Source organism: Astatotilapia calliptera, chromosome 18, assembly GCF_900246225.1.
Source record: "Astatotilapia calliptera chromosome 18, fAstCal1.2, whole genome shotgun sequence".
Lineage (NCBI taxonomy): Eukaryota > Metazoa > Chordata > Actinopteri > Cichliformes > Cichlidae > Astatotilapia > Astatotilapia calliptera.
The window spans coordinates 12915168-12927638 of NC_039319.1; the positions used below are offsets into that span (position 1 = coordinate 12915168).

The window sequence follows — 12471 nt, forward strand, 5'->3', positions numbered from 1 at the left end:
TTGCTAGAGAAACAGAAGCTGTTAAAAACATGACAGATCCTGCAGGCAAATGTTGTTTGGAGAATTTATTTGCCTGCGTGGAACAATTCCAAGACTTAGACAAAGAAACCAAAGAAGTCTTCAAGATGGTTTCAAATCTTGGGGAACAAAGACTTTGGTCACCAGTAGAGGTCTTAAACCTTCTTGGAACATTAACTGACCACCACTATGATCAAAACTGTATTTTCATCATGAAGATTTTACATTTGATGGAAACATATCAGGTTTCCTCTAAGTGGAAAGATGAAAACAATAAATCTCTCCTTGAGCTCATAGATTCATGCACAACTAAGAATCTGATCCAGCATCTAGAAAAGAGCCTTAAAGATGAGAAAACTGAAAGCATTGACAACCTTTTTTATGAAATACAGCAGATGAAAGAAATTGATGAACAAACACTGAGTAAATCATACAACATAGTAACTCATGTAACAAACTTAATCAAAACTGGTGAAATTAAAAAACACAGAGACATACAGCGAGCTAGGACTCTGAGTCACAGCATGGAGGTTGGGGATTTACAGCAGGTCCTTGCAGTCTTATGCAATGCTGTACACCTCCACAAAGCTGAAAGGAAGTGGTTTCCCAGGACAACTCAGATGATAAGCTGGTGCCTGTTGGCCTTGTCTGACACTGGGAAGCTCCTGGAGATGGGAACTGGAGAAGGAAAGTCTTGTGTCATAGCGATGTTTGCAGTGCTGCGTGTGCTTAGAGGTGAAAAGGTGGATGTGGTGTCCAGCTCTTCTGTGTTATGCCAAAGAGATGCTGAAGAATGGGCAGAATTTTACAAATACTTTGGCATTACAGTCGACACAAACACAAATAAAAATGAGGATAAAGATCGGAAAGAATGCTATCAGAAGGACGTGGTCTATGGAACCATTGAAGCCTTTGCTGCTGATCACCTTCGCCAAATATTTGAGATGAAGGATGTGAGGGCTGATCGTAACTTTCAGTGCATCATTATCGATGAAGTGGACTCACTGCTGCTGGATCAGGGAGTGCAGCTGACATACCTGTCCAGCCCCATGGTCTCCATGCAGCACCTGAACATTATTCTCACCATGATCTGGAGCCACGTCAGTCAGTATGGCTTCCTATCTACAGGACATCAGACATTTGTACGAGGTCCTCCTGCTTCATTCTTCAAGGCCATCTATGACTCAATGAACACAGAAGGCAGTGAAATTAAACATCCAATGGACATTTTAACTATTGCTGAAGAATCCAACATTGTGCCAAAAGGATTTTCAGAAGATATCTACAAGAGTGAAAACCATGAAATTCTCAGTAAACTGAAAACAGTGAGTCAGGATGCTATGGTAGACTTTTTCAAAGAAATTGAGGACTATGTGCCTTATGGCTTTACTGTTTACACGCTAGATGACAAGAGACTACTCTGTCTTCAAAAGTGCAGTCCATACAATGACCGGGACATCCCAGAGCTTTCATTTCTTGTGCTGGAGGAAGGATTGTGTTGTCCTCTCTATGAGTCAGAAGAAGTTCTTGTCAAGCCCATTGCAGAATTGATCTCTGAGAGGATTCAGTACACCCCATGTGAAAACAATAAAGACAAAATCAGCATTCCTGGATTCTTGAAGACTCTGGTGGAGAAGAAAGTCTCAGTGTGGGTTCAGAATGCCTTTCTGGCAATGTTACTGAAAGAAGGACGAGAATATGTCGTAGAAAATGACAACGTCTGTCCAGTGGACTTCAGATCCACTGGTATTGTTGAACTGAATAAGAAATGGGGGGATGGTCTGCAGCAGTTTGTGGAGGTTAAACACCAAGTCAAACTGAGCACAATTTCAACAGTGACAAATTATATTTCCAACGTTTCGTTTTTTGAGAAATACCAGGGAAAAATATACGGAACAACAGGAACACTGGGGAGCAAAGCAGACATTCAGTTTTTGCAGGACCTGTATCCAAATCTCTCTGTGTGCAAAATGTCAACATTCAACAGGAAAAAGTTATTTGAGGTCAAAGGTACTCTGAAAAAAACAGCTGAAGAATGGAAATCTGAAATAAAAGATGTGGTCATGGCTCAGATTTCCCCAAATTCATACAGAGAAGGAAGAGCAGCGTTGGTGATCTGTGAAACTATAAACAAAGCCAAAGAGATCTACGAAGAGCTGAAGAGCAGCATCCCAAATAAAAAATTGATTCTTTACTGCCGCAGTGACAGAGACAGTTTGAGTAAAATAGACAAGGAGCTGCTTCCTGGTGATGTCATTGTTGCCACAAACCTTGCCGGCCGTGGCACAGACATAAAAGTGTCCCCAAAGGTGAACAATAATGGAGGGTTATTTGTGATCCTCTCCTTCCTTTCTGAAAATACGAGGGTGGAACTCCAGGCTTTTGGACGAACTGCACGCAAAGGTAAACCTGGATCTGCTCAGATAATCATTTCCACCGAACACCTGCAGCCATCTTTTCACACAATGTCCTCTCTGGAGGAAGCCAAGAGCACAAGAGACAGACTTGCAGCAGAAAAGATAAAACACATGATGAACGATGTTGCTGAGATGAAACTGCGGGAGGACCTTTTTTCAGAATACTGTGAAACACTACAAGATATTTATGACACCACTGATGGAGACGAGGAAAGAGCTGTTGTTGCCATCATGAATGAGTTCTGGGGGATTTGGCTGCAAACTAAATCAGAAGAAATTGATCAGTTGAAAAGAAATGAACTGCAAGAGAGTCTGAAAGCTGATTTGTCAAAGGCAAAAAGTCAGTCTGAAAGTCAGACTTCACCAAGTTCCAGCATTTATCACTATATCAAGTTTGGAAATATTGCACTGGATGAAAAAAAGTGGGATATTGCAGCCAGACTGTTTGAAAAAGCCACAGCAGAGGATGAAAGCTGGGCAGCTGTAGCTTTTTACAATCATGCATACTGTACTATACAACAAAAGAAATCAGATTACCTCACTAAGGCCATAGATGATCTAACAAAGGCACAGGAATCTTTGAAGTTTCTTAATGAGGAACTAATAGTCTGTCTTCAGTTTGTAAAAATGTCCTCTGCAGACTCAGCCAACAGCAACACAACCAGCCTGGAAAAACAGTTATCAACCAGGTCCACAATGTATAGTTACTTTGAAAAAAACATTACTGAGGCCATCCAAAAGTTACGAGAAATAAGAGAGAAAGGGAGGGATGCAATGGCCCCAAAATCCCCAATGTTCTCACTATTTTCAGATGCTGATAAAGATCTCCAAGATGAAGCTTACAATCTCTACAGACGAGGTCTAAAATATGTATTTTCTGTGGAAGAAAAGCCTCGTTTCTCATGGGAAGGTCTGCTGGTGTTCTTTCTTGGAGTTTTACAGATTGTTGGAGGAGCACTGCTCACTGTATTTACATTTGGAACATTTGCTCAAGTTGGAATGGGACTGATTATTGAGGGAATATCAGACTGCATCACTGGCATTGAGGCCATGGTGACAGGAGAATTCAGCTGGAAGTCATGGGCTATAGAAAAAGCCATTTCTATTGGTGTCTCTCTCATTGGGTTTGGAGTTGGAAAGCTGATTTCAAAGGGCTTCAAATGTTTTAAATCCTTAGTTAAATTTGGCAAACAGCTTAAGTCAATGCCAAAATTTCTCTCTAGACAAGCTAAAGATGGCTTCAGTACTGTTTTAAAGACAAATATGAGGAATGCAGTAAAACACACAGCTAAAAAAATTGCAGAAGAACTCATCACCTTTGGACTGGGAAAGGCAGAAGATGAAATAATTAAAAAAATATTAGAAGAAACCGAAAGCAAGGTGAAAGAGAGAACTGATCATGATGTGAAATTAAAAATAGAAAAAGAGCCGTCATCTTCATTAGTAGACCTCATTATTCTTTCACAACTTGAGGACAAAAAACAACTTCATGATCTCCTGAATGACGAGAGAAGAAAGGAAGAGCTGCTGGCCGTTTTCACAGACTTAAGCAAAACTGCAATACAGCCATTCTATGCAGACCTCAGCTGGCAGAACAAACTGAATTCATCCCTCTACAAAGTGATTGAAAAAGCTAAATCACACACTGGAGGAACAGCAAAAGCAATTCTGACAGTTATACAAGGTGTCCACATGGTCACACTGGCAGGGGAAGCCATCAGTGCAGTGCTCAGCCTGTCAGACAAATTCTTTTCGAATTTTCATGAACAGCTGAAAATATTTAAAGAAAAGCAACGAAAATCAGAGACTGTGAATGTAAGTGATCTGTCTGCAGAAGACATTAAGCTGCTGAAAGATTTCAAGCAGGATTTAGCCAGCACCATCAGTACGTTATTGGCTGATGCTTTGGTGGAAGTTTTCCACCAGAAGTTCTCCAGTCACATGTTTTCTATTGTTAAAGACAAGGCAAATGGTGTTATTGGTAAATATGTGAGAAAGGGTTTAAAGAGTGAAAGAACAGAGGAAAAGCTCAGAGCTGGACAGGACAACAGATACATTGCATACATGCCAAAACACCCAAATTCTAACCTAAAAGTTGAAGGAGAGGCAGGTCAGCGCTCACGATCACATGCTGAAAAGATCAAGAACTCCACGACTGCAGGCACCATCCTTGATATCAGAGTCCTGTCAGAAGCCACTGGCACTAAAGTTGTCATCCTAACAGAGGACAGCAATGGAAGACTTACCAAAATGCAGGAGCTGAGCCCAGACACTCGACATGCCAGTCAAACTGTGACCCTGATCTACAGACCAAAGAGTGACCAATACCCCGATGGCCATTATGATGTGCACATCAATAACCAGACAGTGAGCATAGACAACAAAGGCAAGAGCTGTTTGTTTCATGCTTTGGCACGTGGAATGAAACCACAAGCCAGTGAAGAAGAGATCACTGTGGAAGCAAATCGTCTTCGATCTGTGGAGGCTGATGCTCTCCTCAGTTACCCAGGCCAATGGGAGCCTTTCATCAAGCGGAAAGAATTAACTGAAACAATCAGGGGAGGGGACTGGTACATGTTAGAGGGAACTGCACCCAAACAAGCCATAAAAGAAAGCAAAGAGTTACGTCAGAAATTAGTTGGCCAAGTAGAAAAATACAAAGATTGGCAAACACATGCAAAAAAAAATAAAGGAACTGGAAAGTTCATCAATGCAGATCACCAGCCACCAGTCAGTAGCATATTGAATGCCAGAAAATTGAACCAGAATAGCAGATTAGCAGAAGCCATGCTTGAAGTGGCAACAAACTCATCTACTAGGAACATTTCTGATGTACACAAATATCATGGCCGTGAACTTCCAACAGTTTATGTGCCTGCAGAAGTACATCGTGAATTTCCCAGTACAAAATCACAAGCCTTCAGAGACCTTTTGACTAGAGCCATAAGTAGTAATGATGTTGTGGGTACTTTCAAGCTGACAATCCTTGGTTCAATGCCAAGATTCTGGTTGGATAGTAGCAGGAACTTCAAAAACTTCCAGAATACAAATATAAGCAAAAGCAGACTTAAAGATTTTGAAAAAAGTTTTCCACACCACAGTGAAAAGATGGTAAAGGAATGGTCTGACCAGCTTAAAAACAAAGGTGTTATGACAGATGACCATCTAACTACTATTAATAATTGGATCGCTAACCAGGGCTACAAAGATCAAAACGATCCACACAGGAAAGATGTTGCCAACCTCCTCTGATGAAAAGGTAACATCAAATTTTACATCATATTATTTGTGATTCATAATGAAAGGGATGGGAGGTACCTGGAGTAGCATGCATTGTGGTAAGCATCTGACCAGAGTGGATTTCTGTTTTCTTTTCAGTTTGCGAGAGAAGAGAATGTGACTCTTACAAGCAAATGAAGTACAGTGAAAACCTGGAGATCTTCCACCTGCCTAATCATCATTATCAGATATCTCTGTACCTTTGGTTTAATTTTAACTTAATTTTTGTGCTTATCACAGAAAAAAAAAAGAAAGTCCTAACTGCTTGTTTAGCCATTATAGCTTAATGTAGATTGCTTATGACAGGTTTTGTTTTTTGTTGCGCACAAAGAGCACACTAAAATGATGCAACAAAGTATTTCTTGTAGTAAATTACTAATCACTCTGAAAGGCTTCTAAATCATCCACAGAGTACTTGAGTGCCCCCTAGTGTTTTTAAGAGACAAACTACACATGTGTCATATTACAGTTTTTCTCAAATGCTAAAACACATGTCACAAACGTTACCACCAGGTCCCCCAATGTCCAAACAGAACACCCTTCTCTAAAGCTACATAAACACAACCACACCTTCCCACTGCAAAACTCAAACTCCCACACCAAGAGAGCAGCTCGAAGCTGTCAAAACTGTAAACACTATACACAGCATTACACACTACAGCAAAACAATTGAAAACACAATGCTCAATTTGTGAGAAGGTTCTTTGGTTCATAACTGCCAATGCATATTTTTATAAACTGTACAGTAACGGATCGTCATAGAACCCTGCAGAGGATTAGGCATTTAGATTTGTGAGTTTCACATGAAGACTATAAATCTATAAAAACATCCTGCATGTACGTACACTACTGTAATACAACTCAATGCAAAAACAGAATCTATCGCACACAACAGTACTCTCGGAAACATGATCAGGGTGTGAAGTCTTTTTTACTGTCTACACGGTCTTTTTACAGTATTACACACAGTCACTGTGCGGCATCATGTCGCCGAGCTGCATTGGGCCACATCACCTCATCCACATCACAGGCTATATTGTCCCTTGCTAGGCACCGCGGGAAAAACGCCCTGGAATGGCGAATCCATCCCTGGAAGGCCTCCACTGGGATGTCAGCACAGGCCAGCTCCATTGCCCGTACGAGGTTCTCTCTTGTGTATGGCTGTCTGTCATAAACCTTCCATCTCCATGATGAGAAGAACTCCTCTATAGTGTTCAAGAAAGGGGAGTAGGGTGGCAGACAGACGTTTAAAAAGTAGTCACTGTTGGTGGTGAACCACTCTCTGATTTGGTGTGTTTTGTGGAAGCGGACGTTGTCCCAAATGATCACATACATGTGATGTGCTAGCCTAGGATGGTGTTGTTGACGGTCCAGGAGGATGTCTTTTAGCTCCTCTAGGAAGGTGAGGAGACGTTGGGTGTTGTAAGACCCAAGGACAGCATGCCAGTGGACAAGCCCCTCCGTACCCATAGCTGCACAAAGAGTAATATTACCCCCCCCCCCCCCCCCCCCCCCCCCCGTTGGCCAGGAACCTCAGTGATGGCTCTTTGGCCAATGATGTTACGGCCTCTTCGCCTTCGTTTCTGGAGGTTGAAGCCAGCCTCATCCAGGAAGAGGTACTCATGGGGTCTGGCCATCGCGTCCAACTGCATTATCCTCTGTGAACATGGAAAAGCGTACAGGTGTTCAGAACGGTCAATCAGGTAGCACAGTATTGTCCAGAAGTAATGTAGGCCACTAAGCAACACAGTATGTCCACTAACTGTACTGTGGACATGGATGTATGCGTACTTGCACATACTCGTAACGTTGTTCTATGTGTCGCGCAGAGTTGCGCTCAAAGGGAACCCTGTAGACCCGTTTCATCCTCATCTGTTGGCGCCGGAGAACTCGGTCCATTGTGGACACGCTGACAGCATCAATGTTCTCAAAGTTTACATTATCTGCAATGACTTTGTCTCTGATCTCTCGGAGTCTAATGCAGTTGTTCTCACGGACCATATCTGCAATGAGGGTTTCTTGTGCCGCTGTGAATATGGCAACCCTCCCACCTCTATGTGGCATTCTTTCAGCTCTAAAGAAAGAAACACGTGTTGTCAATTGACTGATTTATATGTAAAACTACATGTAAAGTAACAGACCACTTTCACAGGCCTGTAAAACTGTAGTGTGACAAAGAAAGCAATAGCGTACTATACCTGTTGTGTTGTCTAAATGCCTTGATAATGGTGGCCACGGTGAACCTACTCAGGTTTGGATGTACTCTTCGTCCCGCTTCAGCCATTGTCATGCCATGGACAATGACATGATCAATTACTGTTGCTCGCATATCATCTGTTATGATGGTGCGAGGTTGTCTTCTTCTCTTGTTGGCCTCCTTCTCTTCCTCCTCTACTCCAAACTCCTCTTGTTGGCCTCCACCTCTTCCTCCTCTACTCCAAACTCCTCTTCTTAGGCCTTCACCTCTTCCTCCTCTACTCCAAACTCCTCTTCTTAGGCCTTCACCTCTTCCTCCTCTACTCCAAACTCCTCTTCTTAGGCCTGCAGCTCTTTGGCCTGCAGCTCTTTGGCCTGCAGCTAGTGATGGTCCGCTTGAAGCTGAAGCTCCGGTGCGTGTGTCAAAAAAATCAACACACTGCTTCAGAAGCACTGTGTCGAAGCTTGATTCGTTTGGCCAGAGCCACGTGATCAGTGACGTCCGAAGCTTCATTTAGAACCTAACTGCTTCAGTATCTGATTCAATGGTTTATAAGGAAGCGAATCATTCGCGGGATTTGTGGAGTGTTTTGATGGTGACAGATAGCGAACCACTGATCATTCCACTGAGAGATTTGGAGCCAGCGAGGAATAGAGGAGGTTCTGTTGTGTGGGAGAATTTTGAGTTGATTTTTGTCAATCGGGTGGGTTTTCCAGCTTTGTGTTCTGGCCGTTTGCTTTTGTTTTGTGCGTGTTTATTATATCTGAAAACGGGAAAAAGGTCAAATGTCAAAAATCTGCTTCCATAATATAAATATCATTAAATAACTTTAGAAAAACTTCCACTTGATTCTTTACATGTAATGTTGTAAAAATATATATTTTATTGTTTAATTAATCTGAAAATGTTAGTCTGCCAAATGTGCAGCAATTGAATTTATTTATTCTCTTTATCTGATCGTTTGTGGGGCCCAGGTAGACTGTATAACTGCATCTCTACCAGTTTCTCTGCACTCCAGCCTCTTCTGTTCCATGTGAAGGGATGTTCCTTAAGGCAGGAGAAATTATCTCCACGAAAAGGAACAGGTTCGGCCATCGCACACTAGAACAAATTCTCTTTTTAAATAAAAATGAAAAAGGGTTACCTTAAATGCATCATGTTTTTAATTTGCAAGTTCATAAGCATTTTCCTTTTCCATTTCACAATCAATTCTACCCCCAGGTCAAAAATATGTCTGGGGAAATTTCCCTAATATAATAGCTATTATTTATAAATACACCCCTCCGGCGATTAATTGCATACCTGCATGGAGGAAAGACCTCACAGCAGAAGCATACTCCATAATGTGTTTTACATTATTATATGTATATATATGTAACGTGGTATTTTTCAATTATTGTATTTACCAACATCAAGAAGTCCCAAGCAAAGAAAGACCACACCATGGTGCATAACAAGGAGAGTTTACTGGTCAAAACTATTTATTAAACAAATAAAACACATTTTCTTAACCACCAAAAACTACACGTTCCAAGCAACACAGCGGCGGCCCAATATCAGACAGAATTCCACTCAGTAGAGTGGGCAATCATAATGAAGCGGTTGGTTTTATTTTGTGGATTCAAGCTGCTCTTCATATTTTTGGCCACCAGATGTCACCAGAGAGGACTGTGTTGAAAAGCTTCGAGTAATGAACCGTTTTTCAACACAAGCTTCAGTGCTTCAGAAAGCTTCATTTGGCCATCACTACCTGCAGCTCTTTGGCCTGCAGCTCTTTGGCCTGCAGCTCTTTGGCCTGCAGCTCTTTGGCCTGCAGCTCTTTGGCCTGCAGCTCTTTGGCCTGCAGCTCTTTGGCCTGCAGCTCTTTGGCCTGCAGCTCTTTGGCCTGCAGCTCTTTGGCCTGCAGCTCTTTGGCCTGCAGCTCTTTGGCCTGCAGCTCTTTGGCCTGCAGCTCTTTGGCCTGCAGCTCTTTGGCCTGCAGCTCTTTGGCCTGCAGCTCTTTGGCCTGCAGCTCTTTGGCCTGCAGCTCTTCTCCTTCCGCACGCTCAAATGCCTTCATCCATTGTGATTGTTTGGCATCTTCACCAAACTATGCTTTTATAGGTGGGGTCACATCATTAGCAACAGGTGTCTTCAATTTTGAGTCGTTGTGTGTAGTGACTGACGCCAGGTGTGTTCCCTGTGTTCAAAGATTGGTGACTGTGGCAAGCATTTTGCATCACATGGGCTTTCATTTGAGAATATGAGCAGAGTTGTTTTGCAACATGTGTTTTAGCAAGGAAAAACGTGTTTAGATTTATGAGTACAGAGGGTTGTGTTTTGTGAATTGTGTCTTCATGTGACATGTGTTTATGGTACTGGAATATGGTGGCTACATTTAGTAAATGTGTTTAGACTACTGGTCATTTGGGTTACAGGATTGGCTTTTGTGTTTTAACATTTGAGAAAAACTGTAAGGTTTAGCAGCTTGATTTTCTTTTTTGTTGGTTGGAGCACAAGGTGACAGCTGGAGTAATTCTGCAGAGCCTGACTGTGAAAGGAGCTCTGGAGATAAAGAAACTGCTTTTGATGAATCACAGAAGCTACAGGAAAAAAAAACCTGCATGTAGTTCACTGTCAGCAGCATCCTATTCGTTATCATGCAAACGGTGTATAATTTTTGTTTAATTCAGTGTAGCTATGAAGGTGGTAGTGGGGGGGGGGGGTTAACAGTGAAATTATAAAATATATTATCTCTATGGAAATGTTTTTACACAATAGTGGACAATAAAACTGCAGGTAAATGTACCAATACGATGGTGAAAACGGCCTATAAACATAATTGGCCACTGTTATGAACATTCTGAAATAAATAGAATTACACACAAGCTGGTTGTCTTTGTGAGTTTTTAATTTGTCTTTGCAAAGTGGTCAGAGCAACAATACAAATTTAATCAAGATTCAATCAACCAGGTTCATTCAAAGTCATCACTCTGTGTCATATGGAAACCATGTTGCTGTTTTTAGATGGAATAGGCACCGTTAGTGTGAAGCAACTAAGAAACAAATGTCAGGTTTACGGAAAATTGGACCCAAACACAGGGCTTCCTGATTACTCAGTTAAATTTTCAGTCTATTTCATTTCATTATTTATTTGTGTTCTATCCATATCCTGGCTGTGGGTGGGATTCAGGGGCCTCTTCCTGTAATTGAATCTAATGGCATGCTAGGTTCGAGTCTCTCTCTGATCTCTGCCTTCACCCGGGGCGGGGGGTGGTGTTGTGTCAAAGCCCCCCAATGGTTGTTTCCCATTCGTCAGGTTAAAGCCGGCCTCCCCCACTCTCTCACTGGCCGATGTTAGGGCCTTCCTCTCTTTTAATTACTATATTGGCCATAAGTCTGTTAGGGTGCCTGGCTCATTGACCCAGTGTTTTGTGTTTTTGGTTCTTTGATTTTGTTTATTTCATTATATTCTAGCTTTGTCTTATGGGTTATAGGATTATTCTTAGTTTAGATTCTCTGTGTGGGTTTTCTTAGACTTTTAGTGTTTTGGTTTTCTTTCTGTGATCCATAGTTGCTGCCTCCTCTGTCTGCTGTATCCCCGTGTCAAGTGCGAGTTTCTGTGTTATGTTTTCTGTTTTACTTTGAAAGAGCTGCTGGCCGTTTTCACAGAGTTAAGCAAAACTGCAATACAGCCATTCCATGAAGACCTCAGCTGGCAGAACAAACTGAATTCATCCCTCTACACAGTGATTGAAAAAACTAAATCACACACTGGAGGAACAGCAAAAGCAATTCTGGAAAAGTCATAAAAGAAAGCAAAAAGTTACATCAGGAAGAAGTTGGAAAAGTGAAATTATGCAAAGAATGGAAAACATATGCAATAAAAAAATAAAGGAATTGGGCATTTCATCAATGCAGATCACCAGCCACCAGTCAGTAGCATATTGATGGCCAGAAAATTGAACCAGAATAGCAGATTAGCAGAAGCCATGCTTGAAATGGCAACAAACTCAATTACTGGGAACATTTCTGATGTACACAAATATCATGGCGGTGAACGCCCAATCATTTACGTGCCTAAAGAAATACATTGTGAATTTCCCAGTACAACATCACAAACACACTTGGCCAACACAATAAGTAAAGATGATATTGTGGGAACCTTCAAGCTGACGATCCTTGGTGCAATGCCAACATTCTGGTTGGATAGTGAAAAGGACTTGAAAAACTTTCAGAACAACCCAATGAGTAAAACCAGGCTTGACACCTTCGAAAACAGTTTTCAGAAACACAGCACAGAGATGGTAAAGACATGGTTTTCTCTGCTTCAAAACAAAGGTGTCATGAGAAATGACCATCTAACTACCATTACTGAGTGGATCAATAACCAGGGCTACAACAATCTAAATGATCCACACAGGAATAAAGTCACCAACCTCCTGTGAAGAAAAGGTAAAATTACATTTAATATGATAATTTAAAAAAACTAACATATTTTCATCATTTACATATGATTCCTAATGAAAAGGAGGAGTAGAATGGCATAAATTTGAGTGTATTTGTGTTTTCTTAACATTT

At 41.5% G+C, this 12471-nt stretch overlaps 2 protein-coding genes across 2 annotated transcripts; one reads left to right on the forward strand and one right to left on the reverse strand.

The window, feature by feature from the left end:
• The first annotated feature begins 281 nt into the window (after positions 1–281).
• On the forward strand, positions 282–2987 carry LOC113009877 (protein translocase subunit SecA-like). The gene is given in 2 exon segments (XM_026148445.1): positions 282–2789; positions 2791–2987. Coding segments are annotated over 2 exon segments (2508 nt in total). The 5' UTR covers positions 282–413; the 3' UTR covers positions 2923–2987.
• A 3696-nt stretch (positions 2988–6683) lies between these two features.
• LOC113010777 (uncharacterized) lies at positions 6684–8074 on the reverse strand. The gene is made up of 4 exons (XM_026149981.1): positions 7913–8074; positions 7506–7788; positions 7208–7372; positions 6684–7106 (listed from the first exon to the last, which is right to left on the reverse strand). Exons 1-4 carry the CDS (start codon positions 8041–8043, stop codon positions 6684–6686), a joined length of 1002 nt encoding a protein of 333 aa, XP_026005766.1. The 5' UTR covers positions 8044–8074.
• Positions 8075–12471: the final 4397 nt, after the last annotated feature.

Excerpts from the sequence above, each read along its gene's own strand:
- LOC113010777 (XM_026149981.1), bottom strand. The coding sequence starts at position 8,043 with ATGCGAGCAACAGTAATTGATCATGTCATTGTCCATGGCATGACAATG. Across the intron at positions 7,789-7,912 it reads GCATTTAGACAACACAACAG|AGCTGAAAGAATGCCACATA; the intron begins GTATAGTACGCT and ends TTCTTTCTTTAG. Across the intron at positions 7,107-7,207 it reads GGGGGGGGGGGGGGGGGGGG|GAGCTAAAAGACATCCTCCT; the intron begins GTAATATTACTC and ends ACCTTCCTAGAG.